General features: G+C 44.8%; 2 protein-coding genes across 7 annotated transcripts in view; one reads left to right on the forward strand and one right to left on the reverse strand.

Annotated features, from left to right (window-relative positions):
• The window catches only part of LOC119008768 (cadherin-6-like), a 68,555-nt gene extending 62,345 nt beyond the window's left edge, over positions 1-6,210 (forward strand). For all 4 annotated transcript variants that reach the window (XM_037079419.1, XM_037079417.1, XM_037079421.1 and 1 more), the window contains exons 10-12: positions 806-923; positions 1,168-1,419; positions 2,440-6,210. In XM_037079419.1, coding sequence (XP_036935314.1) covers positions 806-923; positions 1,168-1,419; positions 2,440-2,942 — 873 coding nt within the window. In that variant the 3' untranslated portion in view covers positions 2,943-6,210. The remainder of the gene's footprint in view (positions 1-805; positions 924-1,167; positions 1,420-2,439) is intronic.
• Positions 6,211-8,206: 1,996 nt separating this feature from the next.
• The window catches only part of drosha (drosha ribonuclease III), a 97,347-nt gene continuing 81,209 nt past the window's right edge, over positions 8,207-24,344 (reverse strand). The window contains exons 28-32 of one of the 3 annotated variants that reach the window (XM_037079406.1): positions 23,140-23,222; positions 21,544-21,647; positions 18,371-18,463; positions 17,324-17,370; positions 8,207-9,764 (exon numbers count right to left, since the gene is read on the reverse strand). In XM_037079406.1, the coding sequence (XP_036935301.1) occupies positions 9,634-9,764; positions 17,324-17,370; positions 18,371-18,463; positions 21,544-21,647; positions 23,140-23,222 (458 nt within the window). In that variant the 3' untranslated portion in view covers positions 8,207-9,633. Of the gene's footprint in view, positions 9,765-17,323; positions 17,371-18,370; positions 18,464-21,543; positions 21,648-23,139; positions 23,223-24,344 lie in introns of those variants that run through there. The other 2 variants (XM_037079407.1, XM_037079408.1) reach the window with 2 other exon arrangements.

The raw sequence follows: 24,344 nt of genomic DNA on the forward strand, positions 1-24,344 counted from the left end.
ACAAGTAAAGCTCATTTGCAGGATTGTAAAGTTGAGTAAAATGGCCATATTCATGTAAATGTCCTCGACCTTGAGTCAATTCTGTGTCTCTAGGCAACACTGAAAACTGCTTGGTGTAAAAGATGTACATGTGTTTAATCCGAGACGCATTTCCCCTCTGTAAGGTTTATGATTCCCCAAAGACCGAATCATCGCTTACACAGCCGGTGTTGACGTGTAAATAGCGGTCAACAACACACACGTGCTGTGATATCTTTGTTAATCAGACGGTTTTAGAGATGATGTTGGTCAATATGACAACAAACTGCGCAGCATGAGACATTCGCTGACTGTATTAAGCCTCTGTGAGCAGTCTCGTATATGACATAACTGTGGATAGCAATCAGGATGTCATGACAAACAACTCAAGACATCGACCTGGTCTCAAAATTCCCCAGATCCCAAACCGATCAAGCATCCGTCTGAACCAGTCTGATCCACGGAGGCTGGCTCGACACCGTGAGCGCTGTCCTGCTCAGGGGCCACTGCCTTAACGCCTGTCCTCGGTGTGCAACATCAGTGATACTCAGTGTTCCTCCTCATAATGTTGTGACTGATCTGTTTGAATAATATTGCCCACTCCCATAAAGCAGAGTGGTAGCATGATGGGTTCCCAGTTAAACAGAGTGTTAAAGTGTCTATTGAAAACTTCTCAGGAGTTTACAGTATGTGGCTGAATTGCAGTTTTTCACAGCTGATGACTGTTTACGCTCCTTCAGTATGGCTGCTGGAAGGTCGAGTCGCTCACCCCGTTTCTTACTTTCAGAGGATACAAACGGTGAGTGCCACAGACCCTGACGAGCCACTCGGAGGACACCGATTCTTCTTCAGCCTCGCACAGGAGGCTGCTGGGAAGGCCAACTTCTCCGTCCGTGATAACAAAGGTAATACACTCTCAGCTCGCAGTCATGAGATTAACTTCAATCTCCTTGTATGCTGCTCCCATAAGGCACTTACACCTGTTGTTCTTAACCACATCTGCACGATGATGTGATATATAGATTTTCATCTTGCAGCACTAAAAGCACACTCGCAAGAACCAAATGAAATTTCAAGTGGAGTTCATTGAAATATTCATTCAGCTGATATTGATTGGTGCGCAGTAACTGTATCTCCCGATGTTTTCAGACAACACGGCCTGGATCTTGACCCGGAGGAACAGCTACAACAGTCTGCAGAAGAGCATCTACCACGTGCCTGTGGTCATCTCGGACGGAGAGTTCCCGATGCAAAGCAGCACCAGCACCCTGACGGTCAGGGTGTGCACCTGCGACCGCGAGGGCAACATGAAGCTGTGCAACGCCGAGGCGCTCACAGCGAGGGCGGGACTCAGCACGGGAGCCTTGGTGGCCATTTTGCTCTGTGTCATCATCCTGCTCAGTGAGTACAGACGGTCTGAGATGGAGAGGAAGTGCACCTGAAGCTCAATCTCGCAAACATTTGTTTTTCCAATTTGATCTTAATTCAAGCAGGGCGGCTCCACTGGAAATTTGATTTGAGCGTCTCCTGAAGCTGCGCTCGAGAGCATCCCGCTATAGCAAATCGCCCCTCGCAGGTGTTAAAGAGACCGTTTTGTATTTCACTCCTTAATGTGATTCATCGCTTCCTGTGGGCGGATAATTCAGCCAGTGACCGCAGCTGACATGTTAATTTGATTTGAACAGCAAAGCAGCAAAGATCTACAGCATCTGAGCCGAGGGAAGGGAACATTACGCATTATTGCAACCCAGATTTGTGCTATAGGATGAAAAAGAGCGATGCATTTTTACATAAAACTAGTGGTACAGCTGCAAGCAGGTGTGTGTTGCTTCAGTGGTGGTTTCCCAAGTCCGAATCTTTACTTGAATCATATGCAAAGCTTGAGATTCTGTGCACTCCAGGCTTAAACAGCAGCGGCGGCTCTGTAGAACTTTTGTGTGAAAGGCCAGAAAAGTTAAATTTCTGAGTCTCAAAACATAAAAACAATACAGCTGCTCGAGGGACGAGGTTATAAAACTAGTTTTAGGCTCCAATAACCGTATTTTCAATGACCTGCCCACGTAGCATCCAAGGAGGCTTTAACGGCTGGACAAACAGAGAAATACTGACATCACTCAAACGTCTTAATGCTACACATAAGCGTTTCTAGCACACAGAGTACTTTGCTGTTTTCTTAAACTGCATTCCTTTGTGATCTTAAGCAGCAGTGGCCCTGAGGAGGGAAAAATACATAATGCATCCTTGCGGTGGCTGAGGCTGTTTCTACAAAGTCAGACAAAGTCCCTGAACATCAGTGAACACTCATGCAACATCAACAATTCCCCCTGGACAGTCACTGGCCTTCAGAACAAGGAGAGGGAGCAAAGAAACAACAGCAAAAGTCACCTAACTCCGTTACTTCTTTGTTTTTGTTCTCTGCAGTGATCGTGGTGCTGTTTGCTGCCCTGAGGAGACAGAGGAAGAAGGAGCCTCTGATCATCTCCAAAGAGGATGTCAGAGACAACGTCGTCAGCTACAACGATGAAGGGGGCGGAGAGGAGGACACTCAGGCCTTTGATATCGGCACGCTGCGCAACCCAGAGGCCATCGAGGAGAGCAAGCAGCGGCGGGACATCGTCCCAGAAACCTTCTACCCTCCAGTTCGACGGCCTGTGCTGCCTCCGACTCGGGACAATAACGGGGACGTGAGAGACTTCATCAACCAGAGGCTCCAGGACAACGACAGCGACCCGACGGCGCCGCCTTACGACTCCCTGGCCACCTACGCCTACGAGGGGAACGGCTCTGTAGCCGAGTCCCTCAGCTCGCTGGAGTCGGTGACCACCGAGGGCGACCAGGACTACAACTACCTGAGCGAGTGGGGTCCCCGGTTTAAGAAACTGGCGGACATGTACGGGGGCGACGACAGCGACAGGGATTCTTAACGAGAGCCTGGCACACAGACGAGGAGCGAAGCGAAACACATGTTTAACACTTTCTCCGGTGGACGTGTGGCGAGAAAAAAATGGCGAAAGGACCGAGAAACGAGCGCGGTTTCAACCGAGTGCTCTTTCACCGCCATCGATCACCATTCAGTTGTCCCCTCCGGTGACCAGACGTAGGCTTTGTGTGTCCAGTCAGTGTTAGTTGCGTTTTTTGCAAGGGTTCAGTGAAAAGAAACTTTGTGTCAAGACTTTTCTTTTTTTTCTTCTGTGTATACGGGGCGTACATGAGGCCCTAATATATCTATACCGATCTTTTCTTTTTCTTTGTTTTTCCAAAGCTGCGTGTGATGGACACGTTCAACAAGCAGTTTTGTAAACCAACAGATATGCCTATGTATTTTTCAGTGTTTCTGGGACAAAAACATGCTGCATATTGTGAGTTCTAACTTAGCTTGTGTACGTACGGTAATATGATACAATACGCTGTACAGTTGTTTTGTTTTTCTAGGGATTTCTATTGTCCAAAAAAAAACGATCCCTCCTTTCAGCGACGGCTGCCTCGCATTAGCCACTTATCCACAGTTGTGCTTGAGCCAGAAGTGCCAGGAAAATGTTGGCATCGTCGTCCCCTGATGTGAAAATGAGAATCTCGATACAGATTGGATTTGAGGAGGGGATACATCATCAAAATTTGAGTCAGTCGTGGCTCGTCGCTGGCTCTGTTGACAAGTGGCTAATGTTCTTTAAAGCTTACATGAAGCTGCGGTAAAGGAAAGTGGATTTTACGGCCACAACAAAGACACCAGTTTGCTTCTTTTTTTTGTTTTTTTTGTTTTTCTGCAGTCTCTGATTTTCATCTCCGCACAGCTTTCGAGCGTTTGCTGTGAGGTGAGCTGAAATACCAAATATTTCTTCATCGAGCTGAATGTCTTCAGAAGCGTTTTTTCTCTGTGCGGCCGACTCTTCCACAGAATAGTGTTGTTGTTTTTTTTTTTTTCTATGATGCATTGATAAGAATCACTAATCCAATGTGCACCAGGCTCAGTCAGAGGATAGTACTGGTCCTGTTGGGACTTTTCCGCTCATCTCCACCACAGATATGTTTAAGTGTCTCACTCTGTACAGCATGGTGTTCAGTCCAACTCCACATTTACTCCCCGGCGCTGGAAGGATGCCGCCGAGCCTGAAACTACAGCATCAAATTAAACATCTCGTGGACAGTTGCAATTAAAATTCATTGTGCGGTTTTATCTTCTTACCCTAAAAGGTTCATTTTATCTGTTCAGGTGATGAAGGAAATCAAGGAAAATAGCATTTTAATCAGTCCTGGATTTGAATTTACATGAGTGTTTAAACTTGGACTCTGATCGTCTGTGAAGCTTTTTTTTTTTTTTTCTTTCATGCGACTAAAGCATCAAAGTCTATTATGTGAATCAAAAGAGTAGCCTTAAACTCATCTTCACTAGAAATAGCCTGAAGAATAGATTTTCTTGATTTCTCAGAATCTTTGTCACAAAGAGAACTGGATCTGCACTCAGCAGAGTTAAAAACCTCCAAACCTCGAGTCCAACAGTCCATCAAGGCTGATAAGATGGCAAATCCAACAAAATTTAAATCCGTTAGATCAAATTGTGCTCACTCAGAGATACCAGTCACCTAAATATATAAACCTATAAGACAAGACTCATCCTCCCTCCAAGTTTGGTAGAAATCTGTTCAGTGGTTTTTCTGTAATCCTGCTGACAAACTGACCAACGAACGGACCCGAGTCGTCGACATACGCTGCGTTCACCTGCTCCTCGGATGCTCTCGTTTCCTGAGCTGTTCTTCCAAAGTTGTTTTTTTGCATTTTATGCGCTCAGAGTGTTTAAACGACACTTTGACGGTTGTCTTCAGTATTTAGGGTGGAGCGAGGAAGAGCAAAGGAACCGATACTGTGACTACACAGCACCATCCCACCAACCCAGTGCTTACCGTCGTCCGCCATGTCAGCTCGGCGACTTGCGTACCGACATTTTCACCAAGTAGTTGTTTCTGATGATAGACAGCGACAATTCTTAGAGATAGAAAAATGTTTTCTGCACAGATAACTAAACTCTAAATGTACCACATGACTGACAGCATATATGACGAGTTTTTCTTACTTTGAAAATAAAATAAATGCTGGTTTGGATCAAGACTTGGTGGCCTTGGTGGAGAGGGATCAGAGAAGAAGCCCCTTCGAGATGGTTTGGAAAATGGCAGGTACCTTAAAAAAAAAAAACTTAGCAGGTGATCACAACCAATCTGATCAACCGACGTACGAGGAGAGCGTCACCCGCCGAGCCGGAGGTCATGGAGAAAAGCCATCAGTGCCCGACCAACGACAACCAGGCTGCGCTGAGTAGCTTCTCTCGCCGGGCGTCACGTGGCTGGAAGCCTGGCAGCACGGATCCTCGTGTGATCTCTGCACTGCAGAGGAGAATGTATAATAATGTAACATAGCAGCTCAGCCATGAAAATGTGCCAAAAAGCGAAGGACACCAGTATTTTCCTTTTACAAAAAAAAAAAAACAGAATATCCTCCAGTTTCTCTTCTTTGTTCCCTGCCTTTCATTACATGTACTGTACGTAGTGTTAAACACGAAGCCAGTCCAGGTGTTCGACTGATTTCCTGAGGGATGAACAGGCTTTTCCATAAAGGGGCTTATCAAGGGGCACCTGACCTTTGAGCGGTGTGGAATAAGGTTCTTAAACCCAGAGGTGTGTCGTCGGCTCGCGCAGAAAGGTCAAAACATTATCCTGCAGAGAGAACACACAAACAGCTCGGCCCTTTTTTTAATTTGATTTAGAAAACCACACACACACACAAAAAAAGCAATATTGTCAAATTACTTTAAGACCTAACTATCCTAAACTCTGAATAAACAGTTTTGGTATGAAGAGAGCTCGTTGAACTGAGAGGGCAGAATGATACCAGGGAGGAGAGGAAAAAACACAACAAAAAAACAAAAAAATCAGGCGAGCTTAAACAAGCTCTGGCCTCACTTTAGCAAAAGGCCAACCTGTGGAGAGGCTGACATTTATCAGACATTTGAAACAGTAATAACAAAACACAATGGCATAATTGCCACATGGGTACACTTTTTCTCTGCGCTCTGAAGCAGGCTTGACACCGGCGACGGCGCAGCACATTAAACAATTCAATTGATAACAGAGCGGTTGGAACATTTCTTTTTAACGCCCGCCTGTTGTTCACATGTGCGCCCTTTTTTTTTTTCTTCCCCCCCTTCTTTCACCTCCTTGTTTTGTTTATAACCTCGTCGCCGTTGCATAAGTGGCCATTTCAGACGGGCGGCGACGTTGCCACAATAAGCATTTAATGGGTTTAGAAACCTGTCGTCTCTATGAAAACTGCTTCGCTGCCTCAAGGTGCAACATGACGTCTCGAATGGAAATCAACATGACGGCAGCGCTCACCAGAAGCTTCTTCTTCCCTTCAGTCTTCACTGTTTTCTCCGTCGTCATACAGGGTGTCGGGCATATCGCAAATTACGAAGACGTGCTTGTGTTGTCCTACGGAGAGTGTAAATGCCTCCAAGACACCGGCGCCATGATAAGAGAAAATGTTGCACATCGTAACGCGCCGTCACGTCACGTCTCTGGGTTTGTTTTTGTTTGTTTTTTTTCTTTAAGTTGAGGCGACTTGATGGTGACGCTGATGTCCTCTTCTTCTCCAGATACAATAGATCTGTGGTTGTTGATGTGTAGACACTGTCGGCCTCGGGGCTCACCTCTGCTACGGTAATATTATGTTGGTGACAATGTGATTGAGCAGTCGAGTTGTTTTTGTCAACGTAGAAACAAGTGGAGAGGTTGTGGTAGTGCAAACGGGGCCCTGACGTCATTGGCCGTTCATCGATCTGCTTTGTAAAACGTGATATTTTGTACTGAATATTTATATGACACGATTAAATATCTTTAAAACCAGAGCTTCTGTTGTCTTTGTGACGTATTCTTTCACACAATTAAAGGGCAAATCCACCAGTTTTACACATTAAAGAGTGTCGACAGTGGCGTCCTTGTAATAATAAGAGTACTTCTGGCACTTAAAAAGCCTAGTGGAGACTTTAAAATGGGGTAATATTAAAGTTAAATTCAATAAATGTATTTTTAATGATGTTATAAACAATTTTGAGCTCTAAAACGGCTTTTATTAATGTTGTTTAGGGGTCTATGAAGTTTTGAGTAGTTATAAATCAACAATAAATATGTGAATTATTCTTTTATTAACCATTATTAATGTTAATCAGGATCTTATCAGGTCTAATAAGTGGCTTATTAAATACTAACTTAACTATAAAGCGTTAATAAAAAGGGGTGTAAAGACTTTAGTGGCTAAGTTGCATTGTGGGTAATGTAGGCAGCAGGTTTTTAAAAAAAAGAAGAACATGTGGATTCAAAGAGTTGATATTTCTGGTTCTGCTGTGTTTGTTTTGATCGTTTGTTTTTAAACTTTTAAACTTAACGAGTCCAAATAGTGATTTTAAAACACGCTGCCTACATTACCCACAATGCAGCTGAGCCACTGAGTGACATCACTGGAGGTAATTTATCAGATCATATGCAGCTTAAAGCCAGTAAAAGACTTTATATGACTTTTTTTCCACACATGCGTTCGACTCCCTGAGACCTGTAAACACACCTTGATGTGTTTTAATGTGTGAAGTTGGTGGCGTTTCCCTTTAAACGGACGGTTAACGATCTGACGGGTTTATTTACGTGTGTCGTAGCTCCAGCGGACTCTCCTCTCTCCTCTTTTTCTTCTGGTTACGGAGGATAATTTCACTTTTATCTGCAGCCACAGGGCGCGAGAGGCGGCAGTAACCGTCCTCACAGGTGAACGTACATATTATCTTTAATAAATCTCAATATGAAAAAGATCCAGCGCCGCATGTCAGATAGTAATTCATACGACTGTCGTCGTTAAATAGCTGGATCCAGAGGCTACTGAGCTGAGGAAATTGTTAATTAGACAATCTATAATTAAGATCTGTTAGACAGCCAATCGGATTTGGAGAGAGAGGTTAAAAAAGAGAGAGTGGGTGGAAAAAAAAAAAGGAAAAACACATTTTGATTATTAGAGGATGAGTGGCAGATGTGAGACAGATGGTGACACTGTAGTCGTTGAATATAATTGAGTGAACTGTTCCTCTGGTTGAGGCCTCTCAGCAGGGGACTGAGTGGGAGACGATTACAAACTAAATAAAATCAGATTCACCAGCGACTGGAACACAATCTCAAACTTTATTTACAATAAGAACTCGGATGGTTGATTTCACATTTCACTCTCTGTTAAAAAACACGCGACAGTAACGTGAGCTCCTGTTGGGACTTTCTGGATCATTAACTCAATATTTATTTATTTATTTACTTTTTTAAAACGGTGAAACAAACAAATGAAACAACATAAGGCCACCAGTGCTACACAACTAAACAGCATAAAAACAACACAATCACTTCTCACGCTGTTGGACTCCCCATAATAATGAAAATTCAGTCTTTGTTTACTCACCTACAGAACTGAAGTTCAGGAGCTTCACAGCTGAACAGTGCTGCAGCGTTCTCCAGAACAACTGGACCAAAACGGCTCCAAACAGCTCGGCCTCCCAAAAACATCCGCCGACATTCATGATTTTCACAAACGCTCCTGTTTGATGCTTTCGCCCGCTGACCTCCTGATTCATCTCCCGAACAAAATGCGAGTATCTCAGTTTACAGCAGGGGAAAAGATGCAAGAGACGAGTGAAAATGGACCAAAAAGGTCCCGAGAAGAAGAACGTTGCTTCCATGATTCACTCAACCCCGCTGTGGATTTTGATGGTCTGCTGGTCAAAGATGGCTCCTCACATACACTCACACACTTAAACAATGCTAACTCTTTTAGCTTAGCAGCTACGGTGAAGATTTCGGCTTTAATAAAGGGAGTAAAAACCATCTTTTCACATCAGTTTGGAGACTTGGAACACGCAGGATGAGTTTGTTTTTAAATCAAGTCTCCGGCTCGTTCAGTTGTTCAGGAGAATAATGCGACACCGTTCTGCTGCGAAGCTCCAGAAATGTTTTGTAGACGCTGAAACTTTACCTGAAGTTGATTGAAGTGACTGAATTTTCATTGTTTGGGTGAACATCTCCCTTTAAAAAGGTGCAATATGTGAGACTTGGGTAGCAAATCACCTGTGTAATCGCTAACTGTCGCTCACTGTAGCTGCTGTTAGCTTAGTTTGCTCAGTTAGCAGTGCAGCTAGCAGGCTCTGCCTGGACTTCAAGCTGCAGGAGCGACAGGTGAGCGTTGGTACAGTGCAGCTGGTTAGCATGACGCAACATTAACACTATTGTTTCTTCAGTCTCATGATGGTTTTAGTTGAGCTTCGAGTGTCGTAAGCTAACAATTCTTACATGATGCACCTTTAACTTTTAAAATTGCGGACAAAAAAAAAACCCCACTAACATCACCTGAAATCTGTGGGTTAAAAAGTCAAAAACACAAACGAGTTATTCCGCGCCTGCGTCCCGCCCGTGTTCATGTGCGACAATCACCTGTTTATAAAACTATCACACCTTCACCATCATCAACCAGCAGCATCTCTGCTGACGTGGATGCCGGTCCTGATCGGCCTCCTCCTCCGTCCCAAAACAAGAAAAGCTTCTGTCACTTCCTGCATTCCTCCGGCTCGTCGGTCTCCTTCTCCTGCCGCTCCCGCTCTCGTCTCATCTCCTTCAGCTCCTGTCTGTATTTCCGCTCGATGAAGCGCTTCTGATGAGCCATCTGTGGGAAGTTATCTGGTACAGGGAGAGGCAGAGCGGGAAACAGAGAGAAGTCGACCAAGGAGAACAGATAAAGAGAGAAAGACACAAGAGGAAGAGGGTGTGAAGAGACAAGGTCAGTTTCCAACTGGGCGACGACGGCAATTTGGGGGGCTCAAATTGCGGCGACTCTCGCGTTCAGAGCGAGTGTCATGTTGTCACTTCGGGCAAACGAGCGAGAATGTCGCGGGCAGTATTGCGATTAAATTGCCCTCATGTTGTTATTTCATTAATAATGATGAAGCAACACGGAATTAGACAGGCCTTGTTTGGTTTCAGCACAGTGACTATGAGATCTGATAGCATAATTACAAGCGAACGCTCCTAAATGAGATCCGTAATAAGATGGCGTGCTGTGACAGCGGAGGGAGAGCAAACAAAAACAGATACAAGCTGATCGGATGTTGAACATATATGAAAGGAGATAAAACCAGAGAGAAGGAGCGCGTTCGTCCTGCAGACGGAGCGCAGATGATCTTTAAAATCGCCACGAACAGTCGCACATATAAAAACCAAAGCCAGGCGTCTTTTACGGCCGACAAATGCTGCTACTAGACGAAACATGAACGGGAGCGTCGGCCAAATCAATCCATTAGCTTCCAAAGAAAAAAAAGTTCTGAAGCTCCAATTTGGGTTTTTCTGCTCTCGTGCCAACTCGCCTGAAGCCACACGAGGCAGAATCAGACAGAAATAACAAGAGGGAGGTTTCAGAGAGGAGGACTGAACACCAGCGCTGAGCAGAACTAATCAGGTGGTAAAAGTCAAAGTCAAAGCTCAACTGCGGCTCTGATGCTGCAGGTAATCTGAAAAGTAACGAAGGTAGAGGAGTGGAAGTGTACAGCAGCTTTACTTGTACTTTTTAGTTTTCAGATTACTTCGACCACCAGGTGAACTGACAGTAATTCAGCTCCAGCCGCAGTCACTTCAATCATAAATTCATGTTTTTATGTTTGTTTTATTAAAATGTTCTTTTCTGAAACAGTCAAAAAAGAAACAAATATATCACATTTCTAAAGACAAACAGAAGAAGCAGCAAATCTTCTCTAATTGAAAACGACTGATTACTTTTCTGTCAGTCGACTAATTACTTCAGCTGCAGTTTTTAAAAAAAAACTTTTTTTTTTTTACACCATGAAGAAACGTTCAGTCGTTTTGATCCACCGGTTTGTTTTCTTCCTGATGTTCTTGATATTCAGCACTTGGGTAATTTTTCCTCCTCGCTGTAATTTTTAAAACAGCACGTGTGACAGACGCTCGCTGGTTTGTGTCGACTCGCCGAGGCAAATAAGAAACATCGACTTCTGGCTGCAACACTTTCATATTTATTAGATATATTAATGTTTGTTTTCACTCTTGAGGGAGTAAAAAATTCACATCCAGCAGTTTTTTCTTCAATATATACAGAAGAACAAGTTCAATTATTCTGTTCTCAGAAAAACAGACAGATAAAAACTACGTTTTGTCCAATAAATAAAACATTTATCCAGATTTGAAGAATACTTTTTGGTTATTCTGTGGCTGAAACACTTCTTCCAGTAGAAGTAAGTAAAGTTTATTTATTATTGCTTCTAAATAAAACTTTTCACGTTGACGACATCATCATTTTAAACTACAACTGCTGTATCTCCTCCAGGGATCTTTAATCAAATATCACATGAAACATATTTACATCTGCTCGACTCAGATTTTAATTTGGATTCACTCACAGATACTTATCACCTTTTTTTGTTTTCAAATCAACATCTGTTCATTGTTCCCTCAGAAATGAACGAAAATGTCAAAACACGCCTGATCTCTGACGAAAGTTAAGAAAAGATTTCTGGGCCGACAGCCATCTGCCAAAACACGCGACCAGAGTTTTATTATTTCATCTTGATAACGAGAATTATTGTCCAACAAGATGCTGTTTGTGATCTTGTGACATGAACTCAGTTACTCTCTGATCCTGCTGAGTTTATGACGCCGTATCTCAAAAATGACGAAGGTAACGACTGAATTTTAGCTTTTATTTATTTATTTCATTTTTTCATCCTTAATTAAACCAGGAAGCCTCCTGAGCTTTTAACGACGTAGTCCAGAAATTTAAATGCCCAAAAGATATTAAGATAAACTTAAATAAAGTCATCATGTTCGATTTTAGCTTGTGGAAATCACACTGGTGAAACTCTGAAGTTCTCTGCTGGCTCACAGCGATCTGTTTTCTCTGGTTGCTTCTTTAGGATTCCTGTCATTGGAAGAACTTTATATTTTTTAAATAAAAGGTCTAACTTGGACGTAAACGTCCTGAACCAGCGCTGAAGCCGCGAGTCGACACGTTGACCTCTCACATTGTTTCATTTCAGATCCACTTCAGAGCCCAAAACAACAGAAATGCGTCTTTGTCTAAACACTGGAGGCTTCGGCTGTATCGTGGCCCAGATAAGGTATATTTTCCTCTGATAAACGGGAAAATTTAATTATTACTATTGTCCAGACAACTGGACTCTCGGCTGATAACGCGGCGCCTCCGGGGGGTTTGGAGCCAACTATCCAACTTATCTGCTGTGTGGATATTGTGTTTTTCCTGGAGGCGGCTGCAGACCTGCGTCTCCGGTCGGAGGAGCACACGGCAGGAGCAGCAGCAGCAGAAGAAGAAGTAAAAATAGTTCCCGAGTGTTGGAGCGACACATTCTCCATCTGGGTGGTGCTTCGACCTGCCGATCGGGTTATTTAAAGAAAGTCTCGTCTGAGATCCAGTAAAGAGCAGAAACCTGGTTAATGTTTTCTGTCAGGTGACTGAACGTTGGTGCGACTTTCTGCTGCTTTATTTTAGTTTTCCGACGTTTATCGGACAAAACACACCGTTAAAACTCGTCATCTTTAGTTTGAGGAACCTGAAAGTGAAGCTGGGAAGTAACAAGGCACTTTTCAGGTTTCTGTACTTCAACTTCTCTTTGATTTCTGCTCTCTGGTTTGATGCGTTTGAGGTGAATTATGGATTATTTTTATTTGGCGTCATCGCACAAGACTGATTTCAGATAGAAATAAGAATCCGTAAACAGACAGAGAGGGAGGCTGGAATGTGGAGAAAAGGCGTGTTAGTGTCTCGTATCTGCAGAGAGTTTCTGATTTTCTCTCTTTGTTGCTGCTCGGGACGCTTTACCAACCCAACATGTGTCTGTTTCACGTCCTGGGAATGAGACTCAACAATCAACTGTCTTTGTGGTGCGTTCAGGAACAGCTGGGACAAAATCCTACCGATTCTACCTTTAACTTTGAGCACAAATGTCCTTCAGAGGGAGACTTTTTACTCTGATACTCTGAGTCCATGTCAGAGCCTGAACTCTGTTACTTTTGGTATTTTTCACAATTTTTCTTCACCTGACTGACAGGTGGAGTTTGGTTGAACCTCCCCACAAAAAAAAAAAAAAAAATAAAAAATTAACATGACACGTGTGTTTGACTCGTGGAAGGAAGACAAGGACGTATTTCTTCCTCCCGCAAAACTCTTAAGTCGTCATTATGGCAACAGAGAGCGAAAGTGCAAGATAATGGCAGTATCCTATTAAGAAGGAGATGGATCAAGGAAAAAAAAAAAAAAAAGGAAAACCTGAAGAAAGAAAGCAGTCAGTCTGAGGCCACACACACACACACACACACACACACACACACACACACACACACACACACTCTATTTCAATATGCTTTTCGGTGAGTAAGGAACACTTGCCGAGCCTCGGAGAGAAAACTACATATTGCAGTTAAAATATGGAAATCACCAGCATTTTTCCCTGAGAGATGACTTCAGAATAACCCACTCGAGAGGAGGAAGGGGAAAAAAAATAAAAATAAATGAATAAAAGAAAGAAAGAAAAAGAAAATGGCCATTTACATTGTTTAACATGCGGCACAAGAGCAGGCGTCAGAGAAAAGACGTCCGGCTGCACTCTGCATGTTGATCACCTGTCGAGGCGTCAACGCACTCAGCTCAGCTCTTTTGTTTTGCTCTTTTTTGGTAAGACCACTCGAGGACGTGGAGGTTTCCCGCGGCCCGTTGTGCCGATGGCGGCGGCGCTGGAATGTGCGCCCACGCGGCAGCTGGTTGAGGAATCTGTGATGAGGGATCAGCAGCTCCCCCCCCCGCCATGCTTTTTTTTTTTTTCTTTTTAAGGACACAAGAACATACAGCGTCCTTTCACGAGTCGGCCTAAGCATCGGGCTGTGAGGCGACTGAGTCTGTCACCTGGAGCTGGCGCGCACCACATCAGTCAACAAGCCAATAGCGTACAGCGGCGGTGATGAGGGGATTTCCACTGCCGTGCCAAAGGCCAAACAAAAGACTCAAGCCAGTGAATAGAGATCCTGCATACTGTACTTTACTTTGCCTCTATCCATCCAGCGCTTTTATCTGGAGATTAAGGGGGTTTAGAGAAAGCTGAGGGAGAAATGTAGTCATCTCTCCCCTCCAACCAGCACCACCAGGCCAGATCCAGGCTCCTTCTCTTATTCAACAGATATTGCATTGTTTGAGAAACAAGCAGCTGCGAGGAAGCTCAAAAAAAAAAAAAAAAAGATGGGCAGGGGAGGCGGTTGAGTCTTAGAGAGAGATTGGAGACTTTGAACAGAGACAGTACTATCTGAGAGGAGGATGAATGATAAATGGTTAAGCCGTTTCCATGTATATTTGATGTCGCCGCAGACCTAACGGAGCGTGGTGTGCACGGAGCCTCCGGGCCGGGGAAACTCTGCACTGCCGACTCCTTCCTTTCCTTTCCTTTCCTTTCCTTTCCTTTCCTTTCCTTTCCGTCGACAGCGTTCCCCCTACCTGAGCTGCTCTCGGCTCGATTTGTTTGCACTCATGTTCCTCCCGGCCTGGGCCTTGGTTAACATTTAATTCTGCCTTGACGGATACAGGCAGGAGACTGTCAAAACGCAGGGCCATCAAATAATGAAATGTGAAATCGGCTGAGCCACCAGTGGATCGGCTACAGACCAAATATTCGGGCCCGGGTCTCTTTAATGAGCTCTGAGCTGTCGGACTGAACGCGGCCGTGTCTCTCACCTCGCCGACATCGCTGGAGCCGCCGACTCTGTCTGCCAGGAAGGGATGAAAAAAAAAAAAAAAAAAGATCCGCAGCAGAAACAAAAAAAAGTTCAATCCTGCTCAAAGTGCTCCTGATACTCGAGGAGGCCCTTAAATAAAACATGGAAATGAATCCTGACACGTCGCGGGGAAGGTGTTTTTCGATCCGGGGGTTGTAACACGAGGTAGGGGGGCTGTTGTACAAGACGAGTAATGGTGGAGCCGACGCTGCAGCGCCGAGACAATCAATGACGAATTACATGACACCGGGGCTAATGTCCTTGATTAGTCTTGCTATGTGAACAAATGAATGCGAGGCTCTCGACAATCACATGAGAGACAATGCGGCAACAGGAGTTGATGCGTCAGGCGTTTATTCATTTATTTATTTTTTTCCCCCTGCAGCTCGAGTCTCATTATATCAGCTCGTGGTCAGGAGACACATCCATCCTTCAAAAGGCGCGTTTGAACCCTGCTGACCGACCTCGCGTGTTTATCTCACGAGCAAGACGCTCAAAACACTGGAATAATAAGACACGAAAGATATTTGCAAGGTTTATGGCGCAGAGGATGATAATTCAAAAGCCGAGTGGTGAATCTGGAAGACAATAAAAAAAAGACGGCTGGACGACTGTATTTGGACAAAAAGAAAAATGTAACAAGACTCAGGACTCACTTGAGACTTTGGTCAAACGTCTGCAGATTACTACCCGGAACTTTGTGTCTTTTTCAGTGATTGATAATCAAATTTGAGGCACTATCGCATAAAGAAATGTGTCTTTGTGTCTTTATTTATTTATCTTAATAACAATAAATGCACAGTAATAGATCATCTTATCGGTAATTGTCTCATTTGCTTATGTAGGTCGAGAACAGGCATCAGTAATAAACTGAGACTGTATCAAAAGCAGCTGAAAGTTCAGTGCTGCGCCTTTTAAATGTTAGATAACTTCCCTCTTTATCGACAAACAACCGATTCGACTACTTACATCACATTACTGTTAAAATCTAAGACTGAGCAGCCCATTCTCCTCGCTCTAATAATTAATTAAAATCATATAATTGACAAGCTCACCTCAGGTGCTGCGGGTGAAAGGAAAGAGTAAATTGAGCTGAGGGCAGAGTTGTTAATTTGGCGGGTTTTAAATTAAGTGACAATACAAAGTCAAACAAAGACCCCTCGAAAAAAAAAAAACAGAAAAAAAAACAGAAAAAAAAAAAGGGAAGTTTTGGCGCCGAGGGAAGGAAAGACTCGGAGAGATGATTTTAAATCAACTGACCTTTTTAAAAGGCATTGCTAATCTAGTCACATGAAACAGCAATTTATGAGGGGGGGAAAATGTTCATTTACTAGCAATGAGCATCTATCAATCACGGTGACAGAGGTGTACACTGGGGAGAGGAAATGGGAGGAATTAAGGGAGGGAGGAAGACACCGCAGAGAGAGAGAGTGCTGAACTACGCCCCCTGATAAGGAGGGAGGCGAGGGAGACGGAGGCAGCGGCTTTAAATAATAACACCCGGCCGCTAATGTTTCATAAAAAGCTAAAGCTCGGGCGCACAAACAGTATCAATCACGAGTGGCTGGAGGCCTCGTTCAGGAGCCAAATGAAATCAAGGCTTGACCTTCGCGCCCTTTGCGAGTTCTACAGGCCCGTTCCAACAAAGCCATTTGTGTTCACCTCCCGCTAATTAGTCGAGTGAAAAAGAACAAATCGTACGTTTGATTAATGTGGCGGTCGCGGGGAAGGCAGCGAGAGTCCGGTACCCAAAAAAAAAAAAATTACACTTGAACACTAGAACTCCAGTGCACTCGGCGTAATGTGTGATATTATGCATCCGCATGCATATGCATCGACCGGCGAGAGGCGATATGATGGAAATGGTTGGTGGATGTGTTTTTCTGAGAGCCCTGTGATTGCATTTTTTTGTCTTAGTTGGCAGAGAATTAGACATTGAAAATGTGTTGGGGAAAAAAAAAAAAAAAAAGCTGTTGTTTCCTTAAGTGGCGGCTGATGACAAGATGAAAAACAGCCAAGGAGTGAAGCAGCATATAGGGAACGCTTCACATCTGAAGAGCAGCGCTGAGCACCAGAGAGGAAAAAAATTTAAAAATACAAACTTTGAGCGGCCCTTGACACAAACTTCCTGTGGTCGCCCCCCCCCCGTCCACACGGTGGAGGACGCTTAGCTTCCCCCTCCCGTCCTTGTTTTATTGGTTCTCCATCTCTGGCGAGGCCTCATGCCTGCGCTCTGGGCGAGCACTTCAAACAGCCTAACGTCCTATATGTCGCAGCCAACCGGCTGGTCAGGCCACAGCTCTCTGCCAGCCATCTTGCGTACAGTACAGCCAAGGCTAATATTCAACACTGAGGCAAAGCGTGTGAACGGCTTAGAGTGTGAATATATGTGTGTGTGTGTGTGTGTGTGTGTGTGTGTGGAGGGGAGGAGTTCATGTTGCCAAACAACTCACATTTTTCAAGCGCATCCATCGCAGCTCCCATTTCCGCCTGTTGGATGCTAGATTAGAAATATTGTAAAAAAAAAAGAGAGAGAGAGAGGAGACAGACGGAGAAAGAGGGAGAGAAAAGGTCTTTAGCATATTCAAAATGTCCTTTAAAAAAAAAAGGCCCAATATTGAGCGGATTATCAAAAGTGCTTTATATTTGTTTTGAAAGAGCCCTTTTTGCCAAACAATCCCAGGTAACACAGCGCTCACATTTTCAAAAAGGTAAGCCTATTGGCGGCTCTGCGCCGGGCACTGTTTACGCCTGCGATTCGCCGTCCCCGCGTATATATTATGTGCTGTGTGATCATAGCCCGGCAGCGGAGGTGGCTGGGAGCTTAAGTCATGTAAATACAAAAACAGTAAGCTGTCAAAGATCCTATGGAAGGGACAAACTTATCGCCAGCTTAGAGCAAGAGAGAGCGCTTTCAAGTAGAGGGGGCCGTGGAGGGGGGATTTCCACATGTGGAGAAGGAGAGAGGAGGGGGGGGGTTTGGTGGTGTTTGATGGATTTAGGTTTCATTTCTCGGAGGCTCAGCTGCAGCTTTATTGTCAACCCCTCCAACCCTGAAAAGGCCTTCTCGCCGAGATTCACTTTCTTTACTTTACAAAAGCGTGAACGTGTGAGCGCACACAGCAAACACACACAGAGAAAGAGAGAGAGAAAAAAAAAAACTAAACAAAAAAAAAAAAAAAAAACCTCACACACACTCACTAAACATCCCAGGTAAGAGCAGCTCTGAGATGTCGCCTGGTTGCCGACTCTTCTCCCGCACAAAGTGATATTTCCATAACACAATTTACGTCAAATCAATAATGAATCGATTCATTTTCATTCTGCATAATGTCTCTCCCGACAGAGTAGGCCAACAAGAGCTTAATTGCTATAATAAACACCATCAATAAAGTGCAGCCATTATTCTCGAGCCCATTAGCGGCGCATTGAAGAAGAGGAGCGCCTGCGTCCCGTTGTGTGTGTGTGTGTGTGTGTGTGTGTGTGTGTGTGTTGCTCACCTTGGGCCTTTGCCACAGCCGATTCGCTCCCCTTTGAAATACACGGCGACCGTGTAGGTGCGAGCGTGCGAGGGCCCGACTGTCTGCAGGGTCCTGCAAAATTCAAACACAGAAAAAAAAAAACAAAAAGAAAAAAAAAAACAAAACAGAAAACATGGGATGAGAGGCGGGAAGGGAGGGGAGAAATAATCAAAAACACCCAGGAGGAAAAAAAAAAAAAAGGCGCAAGGACACTCAGGGACATTGTCCTTCAGAGAAATAACAAGAAAAAAAGGGAGGTAGGGGGGAAAAAAAAGTTTTCAATTGGAACAAATATAATTCATCTCAAGCGGCGGGTTGAGAGGAGGGGAATAGCGCTTTGATTCAGTGCTGTGCTTTGAGAGCGCGCCGAAGCCATCTGAGGGACGTATAAACAACTTTTTAAAGCCTTCCTCCCCACACCCATCATCCTCAGATACCAGAAGATGTGTGTTTGGGGCGGAGAGAAGAAAAACGACATGTTGGGAGAGGAACTGAAATAAAAGAATGACAACAGTCTTTGAGAAGATCCGCGAGACGTTTGGTTTGCGCTGTGAAAAGAGCTAAAGAGGGGCGACGAGAAATGCTTCACGGAAGGAGCGACGAGAGAGAATATCAGCCGGTTAATCTACAGATGCACCTCATTTAAAAACAGGAAGGAAGAAAAAAAAAATAATAATAATAGTCAAGCTGTCATCTTCGCTTCGGTTCTGCTGGGACTTGTGTACAAGACGGCAGACAAAACTTGGGAGATGTTTGAAATGTTAACATTAGCATAAACATCTCAAAACCCAAGCTGTGAGTCACCTAAATTATTCACAGACAATTTACTTATTTCAGGAGAGCGATCCATTTTTAATGCAATGTGGTCACTTATGACACTTTATCAATAATTCAGCCTCCCCTTTTCTCACTTACAAATGAAGAAGCACGCATCGGCGCGCGTGGAGGCAAATACGACTCTCGCGACGTTGTCTTTTCTTTTTTTTTTTCTCCTCAACAGGGAGAGCGAGTGTCACTTGGAATTATCTCGCTGCTGAAATAACACGAGATGAAGCGCGAACGAGGAAGGAAATGTTGGCGGGCTGCTGGGAGAGGGCCTGTCAGCCGGATGGAGAGGGACGGAAAAAGCGGCACCGCGGAGGGTCTAAAAAGCAGCTACTTTACTGACTCAGGCCCACGTTCTTCTTCTGCACGATGTGGAGGTGCGTATGTGTCTGCTCCCTGGTGTGCGCCGCTCCGGACCAGATGTACAGCAAAGTGATGGTGCCGAGGCTGAGGCGCGAATCTGTCATCAGCCAGACATATTCACTAGGGAACCTTTAGCGGGCGGAGGAGGGGGAGTGTGTGCATTAACTCCTTTCCTTTCTCCTTCGTCATTTAGACTCTTTCCATCTGACTCGCACTCCGGGGTCTCACCTTCCTTTTCCTCCACTCTTCACACTTGTAAACAATTTTTTCCAGACGACTTCTGTACGACGTGCTGCACAAAAAAAAAAAAACAGAGGCGCATGATCCCGGCCAGAGGTCACGTCCCTGCTGGAGATTATCAGCTGCTCCCTGCGTAAAATACGTCGAATGGGAACAAAAAGGGAAGCTGTGATTGAACTCGAGGCTACGACCCAAAAAAAAACCAAAAAACTGAGATTCGTAGTTTTGCTGGCTTTACGTAAGCTTGTGTGTCTGTTACCGGGCGTTGACATTCGAGTCACTCAGGAGCGCCTATTTGTTTCTCATTCACGTTCTTGTGGGCCGATAAGAGTTGGAGGGAAGTGTTGATTGTAGTGTCAGAGTTGCACTGTGTCAAAAAAAAAATCACCATCCGTCGGGCAGATAGACGGAATAACAAACAGAGGAGGAGCGCCGCAGAGACGCTCGCACAAACACCAGGAAAAAAGAAAAGAAAAGGGAGGAAGGAGAAGCTGATTAAATGCTGAATTGTGGAGTTTATTGTACACGGAGCTGCTACATCTTCAGCCGCCCTTGCACGTCCAGCCGACCCCCCCCCCTTTATTTATTTATTTTTTGGGGGGGGGAAACCAGAGAGAAAACGCTGTTTGTCAGTTTCCATGGCGACGAGCACGCCGCTTCATGGAAGCTCTCAAAAGCGTTCTGTCAAATGACAGTTGCTCCTTGACCTTTTGTCAAATAAGAGGTCTCTTTGGGCGTGTTTATTTATCACAACAACACAGACCTTTACACGGCTATTCACAATGTTCAGGGACCAAAGGCAAGGAGGAAAAAAGAAAAAAAAAAAAGTCCGGTAAATTATGTTTGTGCCATTTCATTCCTCTGAATGTGTATTTGTGGTCCTTTGCGACGGCTGAATGAACTCGTCTCGACCCGGAGACTTCGGGGGCACGCCGAAGAAAAGGGACGCCAACGCTGCTGCTTCCTTTCAACGCGCTCGAGGACGAGAGGATGCACATTTCATTCACGTCGGGGTATCGAGGAAAAATAATCAGCAGATATACACCAAGAAACCAAATTAACAATAGATTATCGGGATCTATAAAACTGGGTGTGATGTGATTCAGTTTTTCCTGAGGGAGAAATTCCTGAAATGTTTATCTGCGCTTCGACAAAACGATAGCTAACGCTATCTTAAAGTAATGATTCAGTGACTTTGCTAGCTAAGAAAGCAATGGATGAACGGTGTAATAGATGAGTAACTGCAAGATACACTAATTAAATATTTAGCTATTTAAAATGTCCACATATTTCCTTTTCTTTTTATCTAACTGTTGAAAGTCTTTATTCCAGACCTCGTGGAAAGGCTACACACAGCTGCAAAAGCTAAAAGTGGTTAATAAACAATTAAAATTATGATCCAACAGTAGATAATAAATTGATGAAATGGTTTAAATAGATAAAGTGGGAAAAAAAACAATGGATAAACTGCTGAAAGTGGCAGCTTGAGGCAGTGGATGTTTAACTGCACAGTTTAAACTAGCAGGTAAACAGTTGGAACAGTTACACAAAGTGATCAATACGTAGTTGAATTGATCGGTGGCTGTGGATGAAGGGCCGAGGGGGGTAAATCAAAAGCTTTCCTACCAGTATTTTCCCAGTTTTAAATCTGGATCCAGTTAACCAACCCTGACTGTCAGATTTCTGCTTGTTTTCACTCCCTGAAAACGTATTTCATGACTTACTTGTACAGCGGGATGTCGGGCTCTTTGCCCTCCGTTCTCAGGGTCAGGCAGCACTGCTGCAGCTGAGACTTGGGGTCATTCCAGTCCTGGTTCAGAATGAACTCCTGCAAACACCAAACACACATGAAATATAAGCCACAGAATGAGGAATTAAAATCAGTGGCAGTTGCAGAAACTCTCTCTCCCCTCAGTGGCTCGGGCTTTTACTGCGTTCCTGCCGTGACCCTCTCCGACATCTCTACCCCCCCACACACACTCCCTCTTTCTGCACTCACTTATTTGCTCTCTCGCTGACTGACTCTCCATCTGTTTCTTCGCAGTGAGTACAAATCACAGGCTACTTAAGACAAAAGCCAATCCCCGGCCAGATATAAAGAGCGTCTGGGAGTCTCCCAGGTGTGCAGCCCTGATACATTTCTCTTATCCAAGGGGGACTTCTAAAAGCCCTTCCATTAACAGGGAAGCAGCCTCGTCATAAAAAGGCAGACTTTGAATCCAGAACTGTCTGCTCCTATTAATTTTCTACAAAGAGTGCTTCTGCTTCTGTTGCTCGCGCTCTCCTGCTCTCTCGCTTTACTGCCTCCTCCATCTCTGCTGTTTCTTGCTTTTCGCGCTGTACTTCCCCTTCTTCTCCTTCCCACTTCCTCCTCTCTCTGGGGGGCAACACCCCTTTAGCCCAAAGCACCAAAATTAGGCTGTTTTTTTGAAAAAGAGTGAAGCACGTACACAAGCCGCAGTCTTCTCTTTTTCTAAAGGAAAGGAGCGAACATAAGGAAAGGAGCGTTTACGTCCCTGGGTTTGCCTCTATTTCCGCCCAAATTGGATGAAGCAGCACAGTGTGCAACGCTGTGGTTTTCCAGAGGGCTATGTAAGGAGACGTGCTGGCTGTTTCACAACTTTTTCTCTTGGAAGTGGAAATGAGGTGCTCTCTTGCAGCGACCATGACGCAAAGCTCAGCTCCTCTAGAGCTGGGGATTCTCCCTGGAGATGCACACCAAGACAGCAATTAGCATGGCATATCAGACCACTGCAGCATCTTCACAAGGAGAGGTCCACGCTGTGTGGGTACCGGCACATGAACATGAGTGTGCTGAGCTCGTGCGCATGCCTTCCTTTTTTTTCTTATCTACCGGGAGTGCATGTGAGATCGTTTGTGTCTTAGGGGCTCTTCTGTCTAAATTTGGACAATCCAGCGGTGCTTGAGAATAAAATGCCCGTCCTTCCCTCACTCAAATCTGACCACGGGAGTCTTGACTGAAACTTGATTTATCCGAGTCCTGGAACACGGCAGAAGTGGACGCCATTAGCGGCCCGAGCACTTCTTGGACCGACAAAGAAAAAAAAGAAAAAAAAAGGCCAACGCCGCTGCTGAGATTCCCGCAAAAGATGACAAAAATAGCGATCAAGCCGCCGTTGCAGCGAGGGGCATTCAACAGCCGAGCACCACTTCAGGCCTCTGCGTCAATGCTAGCACCATTAGGGCCCAGCCATTAGCTCTCTCCTCATCATCTCGCCTGGTTCTTTCTCTCGGAGGTGCCCGGCTAAGCGGCTCATTGATCAGGTGAGAGTGGCGAACGGCTATGAATAGGCGCTCACCTTCAGTCGGGGGAAAAAGCAGACGTTCATGAAGGTGTGCACATACTCCAGATCTTTATCAATGTAGAGAGCCGCGATGAAAGCTGCAGACGGAAAAAAAGGAAAGAAAAACATTACACAAAGAAAAAAAACCACACAGAAATAAATAAATAAACACGATAGTTGATGTTCTCGTAACAGTTTGCTCTCGTTTCGCCGCGCTCAAAGTAAATAAAACATTATCAAAGACCTCCACTGTGGCCCTCCACTGCAGGTAACGTGACGATAATGTAAAGAACTGGAGGAGATAGTTGAGTAAGTAAGCAACCCTGCCTTTTTCCATCAAACGGGAAATGAGTATAGCGAGGGGCCACGGAGAGTTCAAAGAAACATCCATATAATATAGGAGATAGAACTGTACGTCTGGCTGAAGTGAGAGTAACCGGCGGTGTAAGATAACTGAAAATGTAAGCAGTAGGTGCCCGGTGTCATCTTCATCTCGTCTTTCTTTTTTTTGTTTTCCTCTTCTATTAGCTGCCAGAGCATTTACTCATCTCCGTGACTAAGACAGCGGGAGACACGAGAGAGGAGGAGAATAATAGGTAATATTTCAGGAGGCCAGTCGCAGGCCGTCGCCGCAGGGCACGGCTGCTCATATGCCGGAGAGCTGCGCTCATTTCCAGCGCTGACCCTCGTCCCCCTTCCCTGTGTCATCAACTCTGCTCCGGCCTCCGAAACCTCCGAGGATAATTTGAAAGGCAAATGACTGGAAGCTTGTGTATTAAAGGGGATGGGGTGGGGAGGAGGATGCTGACCTTGAACGCATCACTGCTTTTATCTTCCCTTTGTTTTTTTGTTTCCTCCACAGTTTGTTACACTTTTTCTGCCAATCAGGAACAAGTCTGTTCCCAGTGAACTCACTGCTGGCTCCCGTCGTCAGCCTCACGTGGACCGCGATAGAGTTCTGTGGAGACGAGTCCTGACACCCGGAAGCACGTTAGCATTTTTCTGTACTCGTGAATTATCAGATCTATCTCAAAACGTCATATACAAGGTTTTCTCTCTCTCTCTGTTCCCACCTTGTCTCTGCTGCTGTATACTAATCTGGATGAGCAAGGGGCTTAAATATTTTTGCTCCGCTCTCCTCAGACTCCTTCTGCCTTTTTGGTTGTGGTTTTGACCATTTAGCTGAAATTTGAGGACTTGGAGACGTTGTGCATTTGTAT

The sequence above is a fragment of the Acanthopagrus latus genome, chromosome 19 (assembly GCF_904848185.1).
Source record: "Acanthopagrus latus isolate v.2019 chromosome 19, fAcaLat1.1, whole genome shotgun sequence".
NCBI classification, from domain to species: Eukaryota; Metazoa; Chordata; class Actinopteri; order Spariformes; family Sparidae; genus Acanthopagrus; species Acanthopagrus latus.